The 19,526-nt window shown below is 33.2% G+C and overlaps 2 protein-coding genes across 6 annotated transcripts in view; one reads left to right on the top strand and one right to left on the bottom strand.

The window, feature by feature from the left end:
- LOC105144994 (myotrophin homolog) overlaps positions 1–19,526 on the top strand; it is a 32,021-nt gene that overhangs the window by 8,843 nt on the left and 3,652 nt on the right. For both annotated transcript variants that reach the window (XM_011054287.2, XM_087408047.1), the window contains exon 2: positions 13,701–13,811. In XM_011054287.2, the coding sequence (XP_011052589.1) occupies positions 13,701–13,811 (111 nt within the window). The remainder of the gene's footprint in view (positions 1–13,700; positions 13,812–19,526) is intronic.
- Positions 3,614–19,526, bottom strand: part of egg (SET domain bifurcated histone lysine methyltransferase eggless) — a 31,987-nt gene continuing 16,074 nt past the window's right edge. The window contains exons 15-18 of one of the 4 annotated variants that reach the window (XR_015545732.1): positions 15,058–15,330; positions 4,763–4,860; positions 4,131–4,550; positions 3,614–3,771 (exon numbers count right to left, since the gene is read on the bottom strand). The gene's annotated coding sequence lies outside the window, so the exon portion shown is untranslated. Of the gene's footprint in view, positions 3,772–4,130; positions 4,551–4,762; positions 4,861–13,812; positions 15,331–19,526 lie in introns of those variants that run through there. The other 3 variants (XR_015545731.1, XR_015545733.1, XM_011054284.2) reach the window with 3 other exon arrangements.

The following is a 19,526-nucleotide window of genomic DNA, read 5'->3' as shown; positions in this document are numbered from 1 at the left end:
ACTTCATATAAAAGCTATGCAATGTGTTTATGAAATAGTAGTCCACAGACTAATAGTTTGCACGAAGAAATAATGTAGAGTTCTTAGGACGATATTCATAGTCCGTTCTTATTTCAAGATTGTCTTAAGTAATATTTTCAGAGGATGCTATACTGGTCAAATTGTCAAGACTTTGCAGATCGATATAAATTTCTGAATTTACTGAACGGAATTAAAAATCCTTTTACAAGATTAAAGTAGACACAAATTTGATGGTACTGCAATAGATTTTATACTAAAATCGAAAAAAAGTTAAAAACTTACATCTTTTTCGACTCGTAGAGCTGATGTTGATGTTGCTCACGTGACGTTGATGTTTCTTTAATACAAAAGTTTTATAGCTCGTATGGACCAAACGACAGTACAGCATTAAGTATTACAAACAAAAAACAAAGTTTTATAAACAATACTGAGTTTATGAAACTAATAAGATTAAAAACTTAAAAAGAAAGATTTATCGATCTGTAAATGATGTATATACGAATGCTGAGCGAAGACTCGGAATGGTAAACAAAGCAATCATGAAGTAAAAAGGAGACCAAACTTGAGAATAAAAATGGGCTCGAAACATAGTATCGGAAAACCCATGGAAAATCAGGATGTGATTTTAGTACCATTGCGGGAAAAGTTGGAAATATATCACATGATAACGCGTATGGAATACACATGTATGCACGTTTTATTTTTAATTCAGAAATTTCAATTTATATAAAATTTAATTTTATTTGATTAGTAAATACATCAATATTTATTGAAAAATACATACATTTAGTATGCATAGTCATTATCATTAAGTTATTGTTTTTTAATTTATTGACACCAAAAAACATTGAAATTAAAACGAATAAAAACGGAATTTAAATGACAACTTTCTTTCTCAGAATATATTCTATGCATGAAAATATTAGGTCATCTAAAAAGTATCCGCGATTTTTTGTCACTAGATGGCGTTGATGGTCAACACATCTAGTGACAAAAAACCGTGGATACTTTTTAGATGACAATACATAAATTTACAGAATTACAGGAAAATGGGAGGAAAAATATTTATCAAATCTTCTAAGTTGATAGTTTTCTCTGACAGGAGCGAGCGTTCGAATTTGTTCTTCCATACAGAACTTTTCCGACACCGTATTTCAAGCCCATTTTTTCCGGGACTACCTACTTGAGTTTGGTCCTTTTTACTCCGTGAAAACAATAATTGTGTATAGCAGTAGATGTTCCATCTTGCAAGAGGTGGCGTTACAATATTAGATAAAGATATGAGTATGTTTGAGTAAGACACGATATATAATAAATATAAGAAATGAATGCAAGATGTTATTATTGAATTTGGAATTTAAAAAAGTCTGTACTCGATCTCGATCAAGTTCGGCTGTCGTTCTAGCATTCTCTTAAGACGCTAATACGGCTCTTTGGTTGGTTCATGATCTTAAGCCGGTTTTGAATCTTTAATTTAGGGAATGAGAATTAAGATCTGATTATGAATACCGGCCTTAAACATCTAATTAACGTTATTGTTATATGAAAATTTATGTGTATGTGTGGCATACATGAGTGAGGTATTGATAACACTAGACCGTTAATTTGTCCCTTTAAGGGAATGCTGGAGCAGCTGGCTAAATTGTCGGTATTTCGCAGATCGATATAAATCTCCGAATTTACTAAACGAAATAAAAAATCCTTTTACAGGATTAAAGTGGATGCAAAATTTGAGTATGGTGCAATATATTTTGTACTAAAATCGGAAAAAAAGTTAAAATCTTACATTTTTTCAACTCGTAGAGCTACTCATCTGACGTAGATATTTCCTTACAAAAGTTTTATAGCTCGTATGGACCATACGATAGTGTATCACTCAGCGCATGACGTGCACAAACAATACTGAGTTTATGAAACTAAGAGTAAAAGCTTCAAAAGAAAGATTCATATCGATTTGCGAATGTGTATATAAACGCTCAGCGAAGACTCGGAATAATAAACAAAGCAATAATGTGTCTAGTAGTAGTAGGTGTTCGATCTTCTAAGAGATGCAATATATTAGATAAGGACAGATGAATGCGTTTGAGCGAGACACAACGATATATTGGGTCATCTAAAAAGTATTCGCGATTTTTTGTCATTAGATGTGTTGACCATCAACACCATCTAGTGACAAAAAACCGCGGATACTTTTTAGATGACCCAATATAATAAATATAGAAATGAATGAAATAAGAAATGAATGAAAGATATTATTGCTACCGAATTTGGAATAATTCTATCGATAATACAGACGGTTCCAGCATCCTCTTAAGGCACTAGATATGTAGGTATTCTCATCTGCCATTTGGTTCCACTTGATTGATAGGTTATAGTATGATTAGTGACAAAAATAAATGCTAAGAAGAGCCCAATTTTGATAAAAATACTGAATCGATGCATTTTCGCGTAAAAATAAAGATTTGACAAGAAAAAAGTGTCGTTCTGCTCCGCGAACCGAGATATTAATCCTTAAAGTCGACGACTATATTCGGATTAGGCAATCTATCACAGCAGTGGTAGATTCACTGCTTTAAAAACACAAATTCACTACTTTAACAGAAAATTTATGTTTTTAAAGCATAGTGAAATAATCTGTTATGACAGATTTCTTAATCCGTATAAGGATTAATATCTCGGTTCGCGGAACAAAACAACATTTTTTCTTGTCAAATCTTTATTTTTTTACGCCAAAACGCATTGATTCAGTGTATTTTTATTAAAATCAAATTGAATAAAAATGGCGGATGAGAATATCTAAATATCTAATGCCTTAATCCCTTTAATTGTTGCCAAACGTATGTACTACATGCGCAGAATAAGTACATTTGTATACTGCGCTTGCTTTCCATACATTCTTTTGAACCAATCGCAGAAATATTATACTTGACCATCCGACTTAGAGATTCTATTGGGTCATCTAAAAAGTATCCGCGGTTTTTTATCACTAGATGTGTGTTGATGGTCATATATCTAGTGACAAAGTACCGCGGATACTTTTTAGATGACCCAATATAAAGGTTGTTTTTCAGTTAGGACACAGAACATTACACTATGTTTCACTGTGTAAGATACTTGTTGAAACACAGGTTAGTTTTATAATGCCGGTTGTAGTCTTCCATTCTTATTTTTATAATTATATAATATTTAGCGTATCAATAATAGATTTATGATTTTTATTTAGACTTAAGTTATAATTTTTTAAGAATTGATGATTTTTGAAGGTTTTACTGCAAAATAAGTATTATCAAATAACTTTTCGAAAAGTTGGTAACATTGACATATTTTACACTCTCGTACTTTTTGCAGTGTCGAGCAGTGTAATATTGTGTCATAGTTCAAACATTTTGTGTAATACAGTGTTACACTGTGTCACCTGTGCATGTTGTTAGAAAACATCCATTAAGAATCGCGACATGAGTCGACTTTTGCAGGGTAATTTTTAACAAAATCGAGAACGGAGAAATTAAGGGGGTATAACACCTTTTACGGCCAAAATCGGCCTCATTTTCAAGATTTTTTTTTTACATACAAAGAAGTGCGCAATTCAAAATCGGGTCTTTGGGCTTTTTTATTTACATATTAAAGACACTGAACATATTTTTTGTTTTTGAAAAATCATCATGGTTTATAAAATAAACGCCGTCAAAAGAGGCCGCTAGCGTCGCGTATGTCTTGCTGGTGTACACGATTGTGGCTGACTGGAGTGACCTAAAGCAAAAATATAATACAAATTGGTTCTTAATCTGTGATAGTTTGGCTAAGGTAGTACCGGTGGATTTTAAAAAATATCAATTTTTGAGAAAATGGCGCGATTTTGAAAAAAAAAATCGAATTTTCGCCTAAAAATCTGACATAAAATCGATTGCCAAAAAAATCTAGTGATTCTTTTTAAAAAAGGCTAGGTAGTACCATAAAGGCACCCATGCTGAGTATAAAGATATTTGATTTTTGTCGATCGGATAAAAATTGTTGGGCGTTGTGATGTACACCAGCTTGAAAAATAGTGTTTTTCAGAAAACGCGTTTTAAGTTTTGGTACGAGAAATCTTGCAATTATTAGCTTATTACCTTAATCGGCAATGCCTGGCCCGTACAATTGTCCTTCCAAATTAAGGTCCTCATCATCTTTTTATTGGACATGTCAAGTCTCCGAGCTGCTTTAGCTTCCGCAGTCATGGCGCGCTCGGCTGCGCGGATCCGCCGTTCATCGGTTTTTATGCAAAAGTTGTAGCAGGAACCGATCGTTAAGAATTTGCATAATTTCCAATACACTTTTTAGGCCATCGTTGAAATTGCAAACAGCAATATTTGCAGCAATATCAACGATCGCCTTGCTGCTGTGGACCCCTTTCGGCGCTATAGACCACAGCACAGAGTTGAAGCTCTCGTTGTTATTTTGAGTATACCCAAGACAGCGGGATAATAAATCGTCAGAACTTAATTCTTCGTAGATAGACTTGACTGCTTTGAAAACTTCATCCTGAAATACTTGACAAACACAAGAGAAAGGCAGTGAGCTCAGTGAGCGGCCCGAGGCCCTCTCCCCGCGCTAGAGGTAACACACAAGCATAGCTGTTTTCGACGTGAAATAAATTCAAGATCGCTTAGGCGTTAATGGGATCATATTCTAGACATCTTAAAGTATCATTTAAGCCAATAAAAAATTTTTTTTATTTTTTGAAGCCGCAAAGGTGTTATACCTCCTTAAAGCATTTCCTCGAAATGCTGAACGTTGTCCTTTATAAGTGAAAAATGTTAGCGATAGGTGTTGAGGAAATGGTGTGAAAAATTGGAACGCCTGTAACAGCAAATTTTTTTTTGCATGCGTTATTTCGACATGTAATATAAGAAATCGATTCGTTGATGCTTTTAAAGTAATTAATTTTGATTTTGTTGAAATTTAAGAGTAACACGAATGTAGATAGATATTCAGGTGAAAATTGTTAAAACATGCCGCACAATCAAAATGCGATTTTTTTCATGTCGCGACTCATTAGAAAATCTCTAACTTGACCTAGACTCTACCTTTGTGAACCTGGCACCCAATTTTTATAAATTTTTTTATTAAAAAAATGATAGTATTTCGTTTGTAATTGATTGATTGTAGTAACAATAGTTTTGTTTATAGTTTCATATAATAAAAAAATAAAAAATTTTTTAAAAATAACTCATCTGACTTTAAGATAAAAACAAAATTGTTAATATATCTTGAAGTTGCACTTTGTCAATTTTCAAGATATCTCAAATCCGCTCGGCATCTTTCTTAGAATCGTTTGTAGTTGTTTATAGTGATTTTCCGGTCGTTTGTAGTTGCACCATTTAAAAGTTACAATAAACTTGAGCAGATTTGAAATATCTCGAAAATTGGCAAAGTTATATAATTTGTTTATTGTAAATTTGCTGTAACTTTTAAATGGTGTAACTACAAATGACCGGAAAATCACTACAAACAATTACAAACGATTCTGAATCAAGATATATTAACAATTTTTTTTTATCTTAAAGTCGGATGACAGTTATTTAAAAAAATTTTTTTATTTTTTATTATATGAAGCTACAAACGAAATTATTATTACTACAATCAATTACAAACGAAATACTATCATTTTTTAAATAAAAAAATTTAATTTATAAAAAGTCAGATGCCAGATTCACAAAAGTACCTAGAGTCACTCTAGTAATTAGGGTGCTTTCCAGCAAAGACAGACACAGTGTAACGCAATGAATTATTACATCCTTGTTGTTTGCCTATGTTAAATAAGGATGAAACGATTTACTGTGTCTGACTGTGTCTTTGCTGGAAAGCACTCTAAGAGTCGAGACAAAGTCCTTTTCGTGATTGATGCCGCCATGTTTCAGTTTGTTAATGTGTTAGTGAATGTAAGTGAATAGGTGAGAGCAATTTTTATAGATATAATGTTTGTCAAGATGATGATGCTGGGGAAAACGTTTTTTCACTTCGGTCTGAGTTAATTATCTTAAAATAATTATCATCAGTCTAATTTTGGCCGTATTAACTCCTTTCTTATTTTTCTGATGGCAAGTGTCATTTATTAAAGAAGAATAAGAATTATTAACCATTTCCGATAAGATTGAAACATGGCATTCTTCCGGTTTGTGTCTCGACTCTCACTAGAGTGATTCTAATCCGACTTATCGGCATCTCTTTTCTACACGTGATATTATTCTGCGCATCCACTGCAACACGACCCCTTTTACACCGTTAAATCGATTACACGCACTGATGAGATACTACTAAAAACCATCGGGTTTGGACAAATTTTTATGACTATCAATGGGCCCGGGAATAATTGACATTACCGACAATTAATAAAAATTTACGATTATTAATATTGGGTCATCTAAAAAGTATCCGCGGTTTTTTGTCACTAGATGTGTTGACCATCAACACCATATATAATATTTCGATGATACATTACATTCGTGATTTTTTATTATATAAATGTTGTATAAATAAATATTCACACTTTTAATGCTATAATATCTTATATATTGTTGAAAAATTGCAATTATAATTTTTTCTCTGCAGTTTACCATCTCTATTGATAAATCAATCAATCTCGATTGATAACATTAAAATCACAGTTTTTAATAAAATCAGTTTTTATAAAAACAGTTTTTAGTAATCGAGTATTATTAAGTTTTAAACATATAAATCATTAATACCGAAATTAATACCGTTATTAGTTTCTTACTCTTAGGGCCACTTTCACCAAGTTCTGATTAACGGGCCTAATAACTTTGCAGGTTTCTAACTGAAGCTGATGTCGGAGAAACAATATGAACTGAAGAATTAAACATATTTCACTAATTATAATTAACTATAATTTTACATATTACATTGAACACAAAAATAGGTTATTGATAAATTAGCTATCAGAGAGAAATCTTGCTACACATAAGTTAGTATTACAAATCTATATTTATAACTTTTCTCTTTGCATTTTTTCTCCGATATCAGCTTCAGTTGGAATCCTGCAAAGTTACTTAGGCTTGTTAAGTTAATCGGAGCTTGGTGAAAGTGGACTTTAATCATTTAAATTTTAATAAGCACGCGAACTTCCATAAAGGTGCCTTTTCATGCTGACGCTCAATGCTCATTTTCAGCGTCAAAATAGATCACGTGATCTAAATTAACGCTTGATATTCGTCAATTTCTATCACGTGACTTATTTTGACGCCAAAAATGATCGGCATGAAAAGCTTTAAGCTCTGACCGTCTTTAAGACGCGCCGATCTCTATTAAGCCTGTGATACACGGTGCTTGTTTTTCTGTTAGATTAGAATCTTGCCATCATATTGTCTGCGATGCTGGCATGATGGTTCTAATCCAGCTAACAATCTAGCAGGAAAAGAAGCATTGTGTCGCAGGTTTTACACGGTACGCTTAATCGAGTTTAATCTTATAGTACTTATAGTAATGGAAGAGAAATACAGACCTGTGAGCAAAATCTAAAGGACAGAAATATCTTTCTATTCTTTTCTATCCTCTTTTGGCACATGCGCAGAAAGTTACTGAATAGGACAGAAATATATAAATCTTCTGTCTCTCAGTCTTGCTGACACTTCCCATTCATTGGTTGGATAGGCTATTCCTCTTCTATTACTATAAGTATGGATTTAATAACATCAGTTATGAAATTGGCCAATCGTGTTCTTCCTCGGAAGAAGAATAAAACGATTGTGATTGACCAATTTCATAACGGATGTTATTAAAATCGGTTTTTTCACCTTTTCGTAAATTTTACCTGTGAGATAAATCTGGCAATCCGTGCATGTAATTGGATAATCTTGCTACTTACAACAGGTAAAATGTATCAAAAGGTGGAACAACTGGTCCTAAGAATGCCCATGTAAATATAATCAATATCTCGTCGGTGGTATGCGTATCAAATTGGTGCGGATTAAATATTTGATATGTCCCTATTTACATCGATCTCTAGAACGGATCAGGTTAGATGACATGATATCTTCACTGCTTTTCAAGATATGAAACTTCTAATTCTAACTTTAATCTGAACTTAGACTCCTGACTAGTTGCGGCGGCCATGTTGGAATCGTGACGTCAGAAGTGAGAAATAACACGTTAATTTATGTTGCGTGTCATTTTTAAATAAAGACAATTTGGATGAAACGAAATGACGACATCACTTGTAAAAATCGATGAAAATTGTCCTTTCCTCTCTTGTCAGTAAATGGTCGTAAAAAGTACGTAAAATGAGCAGAACACACTATATTCGAGCAGAAACATACGGTCCGACAGCTGTTAAAACGAGTAAAATATACGCTTTTACATACAAAATTCCAAGATAATTTTAGTTTTCATCGATAATTACGACTTTGATAAGTACAAGTCACATTTTCACAATTAAGCAAATAATAACGAAATGACACGCAACATAAATTTCGTTAAAACTTTTCCACGCCTATAAGTTCGGCCATTTATCGTGGTCGGAGCTGTAACACACAAACAAGCACGAGCCCATGTCCGTGTGCTCGCCTGCGATGCGCCGAGAGTGAACGAGACAGCGAGCTCCTTCTCACACTAGTCCCTTGTTTCAAACGATCGAAAATGCTTCCTCGGCAATCTCGGCCTTAGGCATCAATAAGGGGCGGAGGCATTCTAAATAATATATAAGTTTTAATAAATTTAATAATAGTGTATCTCTCCCATTAATCCAGAATAGTATAAATCATGTTAAAACGCAGCAGTTTACAAGATATTTAATTGTTTACGATTTTTCATGCACGATACATATACGATAGTATATCTCTCCTTCATAAACTCGAATAGCAAGGATAGTTCAGTAGAAGTAGAATTTTTATCAGAAAAAAATTATAAACCAGCATTTCTCTTCACGAAAGTCTCGAAAGGTCATCAGAAAAGAAATGCACATGTTTGAAACTCGGGAAGAAAATATGCGAAAAAAAATCAGATAGTTACAAAAAGCATGTTTTTCGTTTATAAAACGAATTGATTATATGAAAAAAAATCGGTATAAAAAAATGTAGGTATTCGAAATAACTACAAAATGAGACATGAAACATTAAAATCGATCTATTAGTTCAATAGAAAAAAAAATAAAAAACACCTTTTGATGAAAAAGTTCTTTTTTCACTCGCTCTCTGTTCATTGAGATTTCAACGCAAAGCTTTGAAACCTCGTAATGACGAACAAATCTAGCCTCGAACAAGCCTGAAATGTTCATTAGTTTTTGCAAAAAGCCATTTGTTCATTAAAAACCTGTCTGCGGAAAACTTAATTTCTTTGAGCAGTCGCACAGCAATTTATTTAGAAATAATTCTTCTTCTTTAAGAATTGTACACTTAATACTATCACGTACACTTAATAACAAAACGATTTGTTGCAGTTGAATTATTATAACGCCTTTAAAAAGTGGATATCTTCAAAAAAATGGAAATAATTTCGTTATTATGCATCATATCAAATAGTCGTGTGAAGTGTGATTCGAAATCTGACATTTTTCTACTTAAAAAAAAAATTACCCTCCCCGAGTATTAGGAGCCGAGATAACAATTTTTTTTTTTCAGAAAATCACTGTGGCTCTAGTTTTTAAGATTAAGAGTTCCGTCTGGCACCAATTTGTCAAGGAAGAATTGAATTTACTGTTGCAAAATTCTCGAATTTTTTGCTGCCGAAAAAGTTTGTTGAAGAACGCGAGCGAAGCAAGTGCCAAATTTTTTTTTGTTTAAAACAGGTTTTGAATGTTTTATACAGGGTGTCTCTGAAGATGGGTCGAGGTCACATTAGGGTCGGAGAATGAATCAAAGGGAACAAAAAATTCTTATACCATTTTGAGATACTCGCTGCAGTTTTCGAATTAGAAAAGAAAATGTCTAAGCCAATATGCAGTTAAGCCGCGCCGCGCGAATTCATAGGACGGCCCACATTCGAGCGGCGACGAAGCGTTCTTTCCCCTTCCTTGCGCACCGCCGTCGTCGCCACTCGTCGAACTCTACGAATTTTTTCAGAATTTTTTATCAATTTTTTAGTACTGCATTTTCTCATTTTTACCAATATAAAAAAATACGGTATTCAAAATTAAAAAAAAATTCTAAAAAAATTCTTAGAGCTCTATGAAAAGAAAATTAACAATTGTTGTCTCTTGCACAGTTTTTTGTAAAGTTGACAGTATTAGAGTAAAAAATTATTAAAAACCAATTTTCGGCAATTTTTAGTAATTAATATCTTGTTAATTATTGCGAAAATTGCAAAATGATAGAAGACTTTTCTTTTCAGTTTAGTCCATTCTGCTCCTATGCGAAAGATTTATCATTATTTTCCAAATACCTTGTATACATAAAGTTATATGTATACATGTGTATGTATATAAAATTTGTATACATGCATATATTTTGCAATACACTTTACTATTTTCATAACCGAACTACTGTTATCTAAACAAAAACTTTTTAAGACTATTTTTATGGAAGTCACATTATCATCCAGTTTCTCTTCGATTCGTCATTATGTAATGTTGCCACATTTTTATTAATAGTATCCTAAGTAATAAATATTTCGTAATTTTGAGTCCAGAATCGATTCAACAATATTTTAATGAATGTAATTGTCAAGTTTTAAACTTAAATATTCATTATTAATCAAGTAATCGTGTAAAATGTAACTGGAGTATCATCTTCTCTACTAAATAGTATTAAAAACATATTTAAAAAAAATAACGTTTTAAACATTTGTTTTAAATTGTTTTTAAAAAAGGAAGCATGTTTAATTTAATCTGATGTTTAAAACATGTTTTAAACATTGTTTAAAGAAAAAATAAACCCTGAAGGGAATCCGACGCGCAGTCGAGTGGGGAAAATCGGTCCGCTCAGCGATTTGCGCATATTTGATTTCGTGCGTTAAAATTTGCTAAATTTACATTTTCTTAACATATAATAATAAATTGATGTGGAAACCTGATTTTTTTTTATCTGGGGTAGCTCTCGGCGAGATTTAAACAAATAGCTTAATCAAATATTTCGCAAAATAATTGTAATCATAAAATTTTTAGTTTTTTGTTTCTTGAATTTTTATTTTTTTCTATTACTAAAAAATCACATTTGAGTGCATGTCTGATTAACAAATTTAAGTCACATTAGCTATGTTTCTTTATTTAACATGCTGTAAAGTGTCCAATTGGACAATTAAATGTACGAAATTATCAGTATCAAATTGTTTTTGAGAATTTTATTGCAGACGCAAATGTGACATATGTAAACAAATAATAAATAATTTGCCACATGTTAGTGTAACTTTTGAATATAGTTGCAAAATATATTTTTCATATAACACTAATTTATTTTTATATTTGCGAAAGTTAGTTATATATCTTTAACAGTTACGCTAATATTCGGAAAATTACTTATTAATTATTTGTTTACATATGTTATTTTTGCATCTGCAATTAAATTCACAAAAACAATTTTGTACTGATAATTTCGTACATTTAATTGTCCAATTGGACACTTTTTACAGCATGTTGAATAAAGAAACATAGCTAATGTGACTTAAATTTGTTAATCAGACATGCATTCCATAATCAAATGTGATTTTTTAGTAATAAACCGAAAAAATAAAAATTCAAGAAAAAAGAAATTTTCTAAACTAAAAATTTCATTTCATTTACAATTCAAGATTTTTTTAACAGCAAAATTCAATTCTTCCTTGATAAATTGATGCCAGACGGAAATCTTAAAAACTAGAGCCACAGTGATTTTTTGAAAAAAAAATTGTTATCTCGGCTCCTAATACTCGGGGAGGATAATTTTTTTTTTAAGTTCGTAGAAAAATGTCAGATTTCGAATCACACTTCACACGACTATTTGATATGATGCATAATAACGAAATTATTTCCATTTTTTTGAAGATATCCACTTTTTAAAGGCGTTATAATAGTTCAACTGCAACAAATCATTTTGTTATTAGTGTACGTGATAGTATTAAGTGTACAATTCTTAAAGAAGAAGAATTATTTCTAAATAAATTGCTGTGCGACTGCTCAAAGAAATTAAGTTTTCCGCAGACAGGTTTTTAATGAACAAATGGCTTTTTGCAAAAACTAATAAACATTTCAGGCTTGTTCGAGGCTAGATTTGTTCGTCATTACGAGGTTTCAAAGCTTTGCGTTGAAATCTCAATGAACAGAGAGCGAGTGAAAAAAGAACTTTTTCATCAAAAGGTGTTTTTTATTTTTTTTTCTATTGAACTAATAGATCGATTTTAATGTTCCATGTTTCATTTTGTAGTTATTTCGAATACCTACATTTTTTTATATCGATTTTTTTTCATACAATCAATTCGTTTTATAAACGAAAAACATGCTTTTTGTAACTATCCGATTTTTTTCGCATATTTTTTTCACAAGTCCCGACTTGAACATGTGCATTTCAAACATGTGCATTTCTTTTTTGACAGTCTTTTGAGACTTTCGTGAAGAGAAATGCTGGTTTTTATGATTTTTATAATTTTTTTCCGATAAAAATTCTACTTCTACTAAATTATTCTTGTTACTCGAAGGAGAGATACTATATAAAGGAGAGGTACTATATAACGCGCATGAAGGAGAGATACTATATAACGCGCATGAAAAGTCGTAAACAATTAAATATCTCGTAAACTATTGCGTAAACTTTTAACATTGATTTATACTATTCTGGATTGATAGAAGGGATACACTATTACTACAATTTATTAAAACTTATATTTTATTTAGAATGCCCCCGCCCCTGATTGATGCCTAGGGCCGCCGAGCGGCCGAGATTGCCGAGAAAGCATTTTCGGTCTCTTGAAACAAGGGACTAATGTGAGAAGGAATTCTCTGTCTCGTTCACTCTCGGCGCGCCGCAGGTGAGCACACGGACATGGGATCGTGCTTAAGTGTGTGGCTATCGGTTTCGCCAGACCGCCGTCTGATTCTGTGTAGTCCATCAACGTAGAATTTTAATATACGATTCAAAACAAACCAAACATTTACAGCACGCTGAGATTCTTTGATTGGTACACGTATCAATTTGGTACACGTACCAGGTTGGTCTGATACTCGTGAAAGTAGTAGATACTTCAGAAGTATCAGACCAAAATAATCCGCCAATGTTTATACTAAGCATATCAAGTGATTTGGTACGGATATGGTACTTAATGCGCGTATCAAGTGCTCGATATAAACTAGGTTACTAGCTACTGTGTTCCGTTGCACGCATAATGTGCATGAGATATCATTTTATCCTTGAGAACTTTTCAAGATGCGATACTGTGCGACACTCCATCCCTATTTAACATTAGCGAACAACAAGGATGCAACGATTCACCATGCCACACCGTATCTGTATCTCTTGGAAAGCTCCCCTTGTTGCAGAGTGTTAAATAAGGATAAAATGAAACATCATATGTACTATGCGTGAAACGCAGTCTTTTACATAGGGAAATGCACTTTCACTTTGCCAGTGAAAAAACGCTATTAGTTTTACTATTTATATTATTCTTATAACACAATTTTTTTACAATATTTTTTACTGTAGCATTTTACTATCTGTGTATAGTTATTATTTCACTGTTAATTTACTTCACTGTCTAATTGTCATTGTTATCGTTTTTAGAACATTGATGTAAATCAAATGATCGATGGAAGAACGCCACTACATTATGCAGCAGATTATGGTCAAAGCGAAGTTGTCAGATATTTATTGGAGAAAGGAGCAAATGCTAATGTTAGTAATAACCAAAGATTTAATAATTAACAATTAATTATAATGCTTGAAAAAGCAAGAATATATAATGAATAATTATAATAATAAGAATTTTTGGACCGCGTACATTTGAAAATTCAAATAAGAAATAGAAGTAATGGCCGTAAAATAGATTTTTAATGCTTAAATAATTTAATCTGAATTACTATATAGTATATGTACTTGCATATATACCATATTTGTAATCATTCGAACTGCGTGCCGAATTGATTTTCCGGACCAGTAAAAAGGAGGAACTTAAATTTGAGGATGAAACATAGATTCGAAACATGGCTTCGGAAAACACATGGAAAATCAAGACAATACGATTTTAATGCCGTTGCGGGAAAAGTTGGAAGTATATATCACATGATAACGCGTACGGAATACACATGTATGCAAGTTTTATTTTTAATGCAGAGATCCAATTTGTATATTATAAAATTTCATTTTATTTGATTAAATAGTAAATGCATAAATATTTATTTAAAAATACATTCGTGCATAGTCATAAATTATCATTAAATTATCATTTTTTTAATTTATCGACATCAAAAACTTTAAAATTAAAAAAATAAAATAAAACGGGACTTGAGCGACAACTTTCCTCCTCAGAATATATACTACGCATGAAAATACATAAATTTACAGAATTATAGAAAAATGGGAGGAAAAATATTTATCAAATCCTCTATGTTGAGGAGCGCTCGAATTTGTTTTTCCACATAATGCTTTTCCGAAGCCAGAAATCGAGCCTAATTTTTTCGTGACCGACCGCTTTGAGTTTGATCTCCTTTTTACTTTGTGTTCCGGACTTATAAACTGCAATTAAACTACTGTAGTAATATCACGAATTAAATTGACAAGCAATTTTAATAATTTGATGATCAATCAGGCATCCTATTATAAAGATGTTATGCTGAAAAATTGTGAATAAATTTATTGTGAAAAATATTACCTCAGTCGGGAGTCGAACCCGGATCTAGTAGACAAAAATGTTTCAGATAAAAGTTATATGATTTGAAAGGAGACAAATGAGGAACAGACTTTCAAAATGCGTTTTGTCCAAAATTTAATTTTTTTATTATAGTTAGAGTTTCTTTCTTTCTCGTTTTCTGAAAATTATAAATTTTGAACAAAATTTTGAACGCATTTTGAAAATCTGCTCAAGTAATGATAAAATCAATTTTCGAGAAAAATTGATTTTTGAAGATCACATAGAGGTTACCTTATCAAATTGCAGGGTGCGTCACCAAAATCCGGACAAATTTCAATTCAAATTTTTCGCTATATTGTGCCTCTGCCAGAGATTGTTATTAGCGTCCAAGAAAGCCTGATGCTTCTAGTAAACAGTCATATTCTCAAAATGGCCGCGATGTTGAAATCAAGTGCGGAGTATAATCGAAGAGCCGCGATCATCGAAGACCTTCGCGCCGGGCGCTCAGCAACGGAAATACTACATGGGCTGAAAAGTCCCGGGATTTTTCAATAGGTGGTGCCACTAGAAAATGAACATGATTCATTTCGAGAGATTCATCTGTCACTAGTTTATGTATGAAGTTTCATGACATTTCGTTCATTCGTTTACAAGCTACAGTCGTTTAAGTGGCCTTACTTTCGCCTTCGTAAAAAAAATGGAAAAACAGGAATATCGCATCTTGATCAAACATTGTTTTTTGATGGGAAAAACTTCTGAACAATCATTGAAATGGTTGCAGAAATGTTATCCCACATGTGCTCCTTCGAGAACAACAGTTTGTCGGTGGTTTAGTGAATTTAAAATGGGTCGTACAAGCACTGAAGACGCACCTCGCTCTGGAAGGCCAAAAGAGACTACGAATGCGGAAATCGCAAAGCAAGTGCATCGAATCGTTTTGAGTGATCGTAAAGTGAAGTTGCGCGAGTAACTGAGGCCGTAGGCATCTCAAAAGAATGGGCGGGATACATTTTGCACGATGTTTTGGAGATGAAAAAGCTCGGTACGATGGGTGTCGCGTTTGCTGACCATCGACCAAAAACAGCAGCGCGTTGATGATTCAACGATCGGTTTGGCGTTGTTGCAGCGTAATCGAGCGGACTTTTTTCGATGTTTTGTGACGATGGATGAAACGTGGGTCCATTACCATACGCCTGAGTCCAATAGGCAGTCTGCAGAATGGCTGAAAAGCCACGAAAGTCGATCAAAGCGGCCAAAAGACCAATGCTCGGCCGGGAAGGTTATGGCCTTTGTTTTTTGAGATGCGCATGGCATAATCTTCATTGATTACCTGCAGAAGGGAAGAACAATTACGGGAGAGTATTATGCAGCGTTATTGGACAAACTGAACGATGAAATAAAGAAAAGACGGCCCCATATGGCGAAGAAAAAAGTTCTGTACCATCACGATAACGCACCGTCACACACGTCCTTGAAAGCGATGATCAAATTGGACCAATTACGATTCGAATTGGTTGCTTACCCACCGTATTCTCCAGACTTGGCCCCCAGCAACTATTATCTGTTCCCAAACCTCAAGCGGTGGCTCCAGGGAAAGAGATTCACATCGAATGAGGAAGTCATCGCGGAAACCGAGGCGTATTTCGAAGGCTTGGACGTTTCGTACTACAGAAAGGGCATCGAAATGTTGGAAAATCGCTATATCAAGTGTATCGCCCTCGAAGGCAACTATGTTGAGGAATAAATATAATTTTGCACAAAAAATGCTTGTTTTAATTAAAAATCCCGGGACTTTTCAGCCCATGTAGTAATTCGGTTCTTTGGATATCCGAGATCCACTGTTTATGACGTTGTGGCAAAATATACGGCTTTAGAACAGTCCAACGAAGGTTCCAGTATGCCAGCGAGGAAGTCACTCGAAAGAACGCACCGCGAGGATCCCTACAATCGTTGAAAGGGCTCAAATGCTGATTTCGGATGACCCAAGGCAATCGTTGCGAAAATTAGCATCGATTGTTGGTGTAAGCGAGCCAACAATGTATCGAATTGCCGAGGAGGACTTTCGATACAAATCGTACACATTAAAGAGGCTCTCTGAGGCTGCCATGACAAGGAATTGTTCGATTTGTCCGGATTTTGGTGACGCATCCTGTATATCATTGCATTTAAATAAGTGGAGGATAATTTTCTTATATAATTCAATTCCTGTAATTATTCTGCATGTAAAAAAGTATTAAGGTAGAATTATCTTAAATCAATAATTTTATGCTATATTCTGACACATATACTAGCTTGATCAAAAAGTTTCCGGAATTCATTCAGAAAATTCAAAATACAAGTTTATTCATCAAAAGTGATATTGTTCCCTTCAAAGTACTCTCCAGCGACTGCAACGCACTTATGCCAGCGCTTGATCCAGCTCTCGAAACATTTCTGGAACTCTATTATTGGTATAGCCATCAGAGCTGTCTTCGATTTTTCCATTACCTCCTTTCGGCTGTTAAAACGCGTTCCCCGCAGGTTTTTTGACTCGATCGAACAGAAAAAAATCGCAGGGAGTCATATCGAGTGAATTCGATGGCTGTTGGATGGTAATCGTTGCAAACTCGTTGTTGCAAATTCAACTCCATTTTTAAAACTGTAAAAAATCGAAAACACGCGCAGAGGTAGATGTACTCAAGACGGCGTAATTTTTACAAATGTCAAGCTATGGCGATAAAATTTGATAGAAATGTCAATGATAGATGTGGCAACCTAGCCAAAAAAAAAGAACTCAAATCAGCTGACTCAGAGCATCACCTGGTGGTCTCTTCCGGAAACTTTTTGATCAAGCTGGTATATTGACATAAAAATTAAATATTTCATGATCTCATTTCATTTTTTTAATGTAACTATGTTTTCTTAGTAATTGCAGATATATGGACCACACTTCGATGACCTTGATTTCGACATATATGGTCAAGGTCATGATTCTGAGTGACCTTGAATAAATTTTACCGTCGCCACCATTCGTTAAAAAGTCAATAATTATTAATAAAAAAAATCTCATAAACGTTACATCATTTTCTGACACCCCATGTATAAGTTATAGAGAGGAAGTGAGATGAAATTCGCCTCACGTGGAAATTCGTGCGCCCCCAAACAGGAGAGGGGAGGTGGGGTGGGAGTCGCCTCGAGTGGAAAGCCATTATATAAGCATTATAAGCAAGGAAGGATATGGAATAGTCTTTAATATTATATATATAGCAGAAATAAGACATTATTTTTCTTACTTTTTTTGTTAATAACTTTTAAATGAAAAACGAGCGACGGCTAAAACTTATCAAAGACCATTGAGGATGATGACCTTGACAACATAAGGTCAAGGTCAAGGACATGGAAGGTGGTCCGTATATCTGTATAATTAATATTTTCTTCAAACTAAGTGATTGACCTTATTAATCTCTGCATTTAAAAACTATTAGATACTATCACAAAAAAATTAATAATTATGAAATATTTAACTTTTTATGTCAATATAAATGTTAGAATATCATAAAATAACTCAAAAACTACATATATTAGTTTTCGATATTTCTGCCTTAATATATAGCTGAACGAAACGCGTATCAATATACAGGGTTGGCCATATTCGACGGAAAGATGTTTTTTTTTTCAATCATGGGAAACGTCGTTACTCGATCTAACATCTCTTTCCCATGATTGAAAAAAAAAACATCTTTCCGTCGAATATGGCCAACCCTGTACATATTCATCATTTTACACAGCAATAATGTGTTTTGCAAAATAGCGATTGGAAATCTTTGAAGCTATTTTAAATCAATCTTTTTGTTTAAAAAATTGTTCCTTTTTACCAAAAGGCGATTTCCAAATGATTTTTAGTGTATCGATATGCGTATCGCCCATACTTACTTTAATACTTTCATATATAGAATAATTAGAGAAATTATTATATATGTAAAAAAAAATCATATTTCATTTAAATTAAAAAAAAAGTAGAGTGAAAAAAGATGTGATCTTAAAATAATCAATTTTTTTGAAAATTGATCTTATCATTATTTGTCCTCCTTTAAATCATATAATTTTTGTCTGATAGACTTTTTATAATAACCTAATATTTTTAATTTAATTTTTATAATTACCTAAGTTTTAAGTTTTAATCCGTAAAAAATTGACCAATCATGGTCAAATATAAGAAAAATAATAATTGTCTATACCCTGATAGCAAAGCCTGCTACCAATTTTTGCAGAAAAGCACCAAATTGTACATAGAGTGATGGAGATTTACTATTAGGCAATGTCAACAAATTGCTGTTAAAACTACCCCTCGTGGTCTCGCGTAAAGTAGCCACGATAGTGTCGCTGCGCGTAGCTTAGCGTCGAGACACTACCAGTGTCTCCAGATGACAAAGCCTGCTATGTCAGTAAATTGATAACAGAAACCGAACAGAATCTGCATAACCTGACAGCAGATTGCGAGCAAAAATCAAACAAGATCTGTCATTTTCATATACGGCTCCGAGATGGATTTGCTTCCCGTAAGAAGAAAACGCTCAGGATCCTAATTGATATATGTAAATTGTAGACAAATCTAGAGATTCCAAAGCTCTTTCATAGTGTGCGTCCTGAAGTATCTGAGTATTTTGTTGATTATTTTATAACTTTGTCATATATATTTTGAAATGTGAAGCTAATCAATAATATTTTAGCAATAAAACTGTATTGATTGTTTCTAGTTTTCACATCAGTATATGTACGAG

Source organism: Acromyrmex echinatior, chromosome 7 (assembly GCF_024713525.1).
Source record: "Acromyrmex echinatior isolate Ae372 chromosome 7, ASM2471352v2, whole genome shotgun sequence".
NCBI lineage: Eukaryota > Metazoa > Arthropoda > Insecta > Hymenoptera > Formicidae > Acromyrmex > Acromyrmex echinatior.
Note: the sequence above shows the minus strand (reverse complement) of the source record. Positions and strands in the feature narration are given on the sequence as shown.